Here is a 5,366-nt window from a genome sequence, read left to right on the forward strand (position 1 = left end):
CAATATTTAAATGGCTTTAGTGTCTTATTCCTGTAGCTGCAGATAAAGCACCTCTCAGCCTTCATCAGTGAAGCTTCTTGAAGCAGATGAGAGCTAACACGGACACCTACAACTGATCATCAGAGAACGAGAGACTTCGAAGTCATCTTCCCCAAATAGGCTGTATATCACATCTCTCCCTACAAGGAAGGCTAAGTGATTGAAAGAGGGACCGAAAGACTGGATGAGCCAGAGGCAGCAGATGACTAAAGGAAACTGTTTTCTGGACACAACAGGGAAGTTGCATGTAGTGAAATCGCCATGATTGATTATGACAGCATGCACAGGGTGTTCAAGCTAGACAAAATTCCAAAGGCCCACTCCTAGCTAAGAAGCTGTTGGCACAGGATAGCTCCTAGGAGAGACGAGGCAGGTTTCTTTTTAAGGATACGGTCGACCAGGCTCCAGGGCAGGCCCCACACCTAATAGTGCTGTTCTTCTAGAGGACCTGGGCCGAATTCCCAGCACCCAGCACAAGCCTGGCGACTTCAATATATCTATAACTCCAGTCCAGGTGGATTCTACAGCCTCTTCTGGTTTCTAGCAAGCACCATGCACGTGGTGCACACACATACAAAATATCCATACACATACATAAATAATAATGCAAAAAATTTTAAGTTAAAAGAAAGCCACATTAACAAAACCTTAAGTGACTCAAGGGTACCTGTAATGGTGGTAGAGCATAGGAAACCGAGGGGAGGAACTTCCACAGCAGGTCAATCGGCTCAATGCAAGGATCACCACCCCAGCCCTCTCTTGTTGAGTAAAATGGCCAGCTGAGCCGGGCATCTATTCTAGGAATCTGAAATTTTAAAAGGGGGCGGGGGGCGAGGGGCGAGGGGCGAGGGGCGAGGGGCGAGGGGCGAGGGGCGAGGGGCGAGGGGCGAGGGGCGAGGGGCGAGGGGCGAGGGGCGAGGGGCGAGGGGCGAGGGGCGAGGGGCGAGGGGCGAGGGGCGAGGGGCGAGGAGGCACTTGGGAGTTCCCTAAAAGGCTTCCACAGTTCGGCGCAGAAAGCATCTGGGCCGCCGCCGGTGGCCTCGCGCAGCAGTGGCTCAAGGTGGCGACCCTTGTCACTACCTACCTACCCCAACCAGCACCCAACCCCGCAGATCCTAGGGCCGCCCCCAGCGATGGTACATGAGGACCGACTGGAGCCGGCTGGCGAGCCACCCCCCCCCTTTGCTCCGCCCCTAAGCCTTTGACGGCACGCCCTCACGGTTGCTGGAGCATAAGAGGAACAGGAAGGGGAGGAGCTGTTTTGTGGCTGGCTGCTGAGCAATCAGTCAACTGCAGCGAAGGGTAATCAGGTGTCTCCAGAGCTACCCGGGGCCCTAGGGCCAGCCAGGGCCTCGGCCTTTGGGGCCCGGAGGGGCGATCCAGTCCTGTCTACGAGCCTGGCGATGCCCGACCACGGAGCGTCATCCGGCCAGGGCCAGCGTCATCTCAGAGCCGGCTGGGAGCAGGGACTGGAGAGGTCCTTACCGGCACCCAGACTGGGACTCCTTTGGATGGGTCTGGGCTTGGCGCTGGTACTGGCTCTGTTTGACACCACGGTTCTTTGGACTCCTGCCAGAGCTTATCCTCTTCCTTCCGAAGGCCATTCTGTCAAATTCAGTGCCATAGTGCCGCCGCTCCAGAATGCCTTTGGGTGGCAGAACCTCTCCTGCCCCGCCTGCAAAGTCTTATTTACTGCTCTCAACTTCGGGCTGAAGGTGAGTACGTGAAGGGCTGTGGTGGGATGCTAGGGGCAGGGTGCGGGACACTGATAAGCTCTGGGGAGGGTGGGGGCAATATATTCCTGGTAGAGGATGCTTCCTATGCATCAATGTTACCACCACCCCGCTGTGACCTTTGTAAAGTAGGAAGAGTAAGGTCAGCTGGCTAATCATGGGCTTGAAATGATAGCACACCCTAAGCTAGAGTAGGTAGGTGGAGGCCTGGTGCTGAGCAGCGGGGCAGTATGTGGGAGACACTGCTGTCTCTTTATCATGGTGACAGTTCATCCTAGCCCCGATTTAGACATGGAAACTTTCGGAGTGGTGGCCTGGGTTCACTTGTTCTGTCTCTGACCTCTCATCGTTGGTTCCTTCCACCACAGAAGGAGCCCAATGTGGCACGGGTAGGCTCTGTGGCCATCAAGATGTGCAAGATGCTGAACATAGCACCGCTAAATGTGTGCCAGTCAGCTGTCCATCTCTTTGAGGACGATATGGTGGAGGTGTGGACACGTTCCGTTCTGAGCCCATCAGAAGCTTGTGGCTTGCTTCTGGGCTCCTCTTGTGGGCACTGGGACATCTTTTCAACTTGGAACATCTCTTTGCCATCAGTACCGAAGCCACCCCCAAAGCCACCGAGCCCACCAGCCCCAGGTGCCCCTGTTAGCCGTGTCCTCTTCCTTACTGACCTACACTGGGACCATGACTACCTGGAAGGCACAGACCCTAACTGTGCAGATCCACTCTGCTGCCGCCGGGGGTCTGGATGGCCACCCAAATCCCAGAAGGGTGCTGGGTACTGGGGCGAGTACAGCAAGTGCGACCTGCCCCTGCGAACGCTAGAAAGCCTGTTGAAAGGGCTGGGCCCTGCCGGCCCTTTTGAAATGGTATACTGGACAGGAGACATCCCTGCCCATGATGTCTGGCAACAGTCTCGCCAAGATCAGCTGAGGGCCTTGACCACCATCACAGAGCTCGTGAGGAAGTTCTTGGGCCCTGTGCCGGTGTACCCCGCTGTTGGTAATCATGAAAGCACTCCAGTCAATGGCTTCCCTCCCCCCTTCATAAAGGGGAACCAATCTTCACAATGGCTCTATGAAGCCATGGCCAAGGCGTGGGAACCCTGGTTACCAGCTGACGCCCTTCACACCCTCAGGTACTTACTGCCCATGGAAACCCAAGACGGGAGAAGAAAGATGGAGGGAGAAAGGAGGGGGAACTGGGTAGACTACTCAAGCAAGCGTCCTCAGCACCCTCTACTGCCCTGCCTAACCTAACCCCACTTTCCCTTTCCTTATCTCCAGCCACCCTCTTTTCAGAGCCAGCAGTACAACATCCCCACACCCTAGCTTGTGTCTTTGCCTACAGTAGCTCTCTTTGTAAAATGAATTCTCCCTCCCTCTTTTACATCTCCCGTTTTTCTCAATGTGGCCAGGCCTATAACATCCCCCACACAGAAAGGCCTTTGCTTTCTGGCTCACCTGACTTTGTCCTCAATTCCTGGAGCCCTCAGCCCTCTGATGCTTCTTTACTGTCAGAGGAATCTATAATTACTGCTGTTGCTCTTCAGCTAGGATGGAAACTCCTGGAGGTGGGAGATGACATCATGTGTACCTCTGCCTAACATGCAGGACTAGGATTGTCTGAGTATTGACACCTTGGTTACTTTCGTTTCAGAATTGGAGGCTTCTATGCCCTCACCCCACGCCCTGGCCTCCGCCTCATCTCACTCAATATGAATTTTTGTTCTCGTGAGAACTTTTGGCTCTTGATCAACTCCACAGATCCTGCTGGACAACTCCAGTGGCTGGTGGAGGAGCTTCAGGCTGCTGAGAATCGAGGAGACAAAGTAAGGAGATGTGCTATGAACCCGGTGGAGAAGGTGCTGTTGGGGCTGAGGAAAAGCAGACAGCTATGGGGCTGAGATCTGTGAGGAGGGGAGTGTCACTTCACTTCCTGGAACTTCAGTCTTCCCTGGGTCCAAGGTCACCCTCTTATGTCCTTCAATCTTCTGTGACTCTGCCCAAGGCTGCCTGAATCCCTCAATGTTCTAACTGGCCTTAATTCTCCCTTCAGGTGCATATAATTGGCCACATTCCTCCAGGACATTGCCTCAAGAGCTGGAGCTGGAATTATTACAAAATTATAGCCAGGTAAAGGGATAGAGGTCTTGGGTATGGAGACTGAAGGGTTAAAATACCCTCAAGAGTCAGGCAGTAGTAGCACATGCCTTTAATCACTGCACTCTTGAGTTCAAGGCCAGCCTGGTCTACAGAGTGAGTTCTAGGACAGCCAGGGCTGTTAACATAGAGAAATCCTGTCTCTGGAGAAAAAGGGAGGAAGGAAGGGAAGGATCGATTCCCTCAAGCATGATGGACGGAGTCTCACAATTTATTTGGAGGAGCTACTTTGCAAGTTGCAAACCCACCACCCTAACTCCTAGGGTTTACCCACCCTCATTTCCTCTTCCTGACAACCATCTACCACCGTGTCTCTGGGCAGGTATGAAAACACTGTGGCTGCTCAGTTCTTTGGCCACACTCATGTGGATGAGTTTGAGATCTTCTATGATGAGGAAACTCTGAGCCGGCCACTAGCTGTAGCCTTCCTGGGGCCCAGTGCTACCACCTTTATCAACCTTAATCCTGGTGAGTGAGGCGGAAGGAACATTCCTTATCCTGAGGCTGGTGTGACAGAAAGGAAAGGAAGCCAAAGCAGATCCTCCCTAGAGATCCTTTGTTCCCTTCTTTACCACTCATCCCTCCTTTCTTGCAGGCTACCGAGTTTACCAAATAGATGGAAACTACCCTGGAAGCTCTCATGTGGTCCTGGACCACGAGACCTACATCCTGAATCTGACCCAAGCCAATGCACCAGGAGGCACACCAAGCTGGAAGCGCCTCTACAGGGCTCGAGAAACCTATGGACTTCCAGATGTGATGCCTGCCTCCTGGCATAACCTGGTCTACCGCATGAAGGATGATGAGCAACTCTTCCAGACCTTCTGGTTTCTCTACCATAAGGGCCACCCACCTTCAGAGCCCTGCAGCACACCCTGTCGCCTGGCCACTCTGTGCGCCCAGCTCTCAGCACGTGCAGACAGCCCTGCTCTGTGTCGCCACTTGATGCCCAATGGGAGCCTCCCAGATGCCCACAGCTTGTGGTCACGCCCCCTGTTTTGCTAGTGTTCCAGGTTCCAGAGTGGGGAAAGTTCATGTATTAGGAAAGGGACACATTCCTGAGTACTGCTGATTTACCTGAGGGAAGGAGGCAACCAGGCCAGGGAAACATGCCTTCTCATGAAACTGGAGGTGGTTTTGGCTGTCCTAATTATACCCAATATCTGGATTGCCCCTAAGGCTAATATCTTCTAAGGCCACAAAGCCGAGGTCTCAGTGCTCCAGATAGTCAGATAGGAGCTATTACCCCAGCCTGAGCTATGTACCTCTGAAGCCTGTATTGTTACCTGATTCTGCCAGGCTGTTAAAATAAAGAGACTCACACTTCAGATTCCACTGTCCCAATTTCTTCTGCCCAACAGGCAGGACAAAGGGAACTCGGTAGCATGATCCTGACTGAAGAGTTGACACGGGCACAGGAAGACACACA

At 53.4% G+C, this 5,366-nt stretch overlaps 1 protein-coding gene across 1 annotated transcript; it reads left to right on the top strand.

Moving 5' to 3' along the window:
* The first annotated feature begins 1,285 nt into the window (after positions 1–1,285).
* Positions 1,286–5,265, top strand: Smpd1 (sphingomyelin phosphodiesterase 1). The gene is made up of 6 exons (XM_034513176.2): positions 1,286–1,754; positions 2,141–2,913; positions 3,435–3,606; positions 3,834–3,910; positions 4,260–4,405; positions 4,533–5,265. Exons 1-6 carry the CDS (start codon positions 1,443–1,445, stop codon positions 4,940–4,942), a joined length of 1,890 nt encoding a protein of 629 aa, XP_034369067.1. The 5' UTR covers positions 1,286–1,442; the 3' UTR covers positions 4,943–5,265.
* Positions 5,266–5,366: the final 101 nt, after the last annotated feature.

The sequence above is a fragment of the Arvicanthis niloticus genome, chromosome 1 (assembly GCF_011762505.2).
Source record: "Arvicanthis niloticus isolate mArvNil1 chromosome 1, mArvNil1.pat.X, whole genome shotgun sequence".
NCBI lineage: Eukaryota > Metazoa > Chordata > Mammalia > Rodentia > Muridae > Arvicanthis > Arvicanthis niloticus.

What these genes read in the sequence shown, in the direction of transcription:
- Smpd1 (XM_034513176.2), top strand. Translation starts at nt 1,443, where the DNA reads ATGCCCGACCACGGAGCGTCATCCGGCCAGGGCCAGCGTCATCTCAGA. An exon ending in TATTACAAAATTATAGCCAG is followed by an intron (nt 3,911 to 4,259) that starts GTAAAGGGATAG and finishes GTCTCTGGGCAG; the next exon opens with GTATGAAAACACTGTGGCTG. An exon ending in CTTTATCAACCTTAATCCTG is followed by an intron (nt 4,406 to 4,532) that starts GTGAGTGAGGCG and finishes CCTTTCTTGCAG; the next exon opens with GCTACCGAGTTTACCAAATA.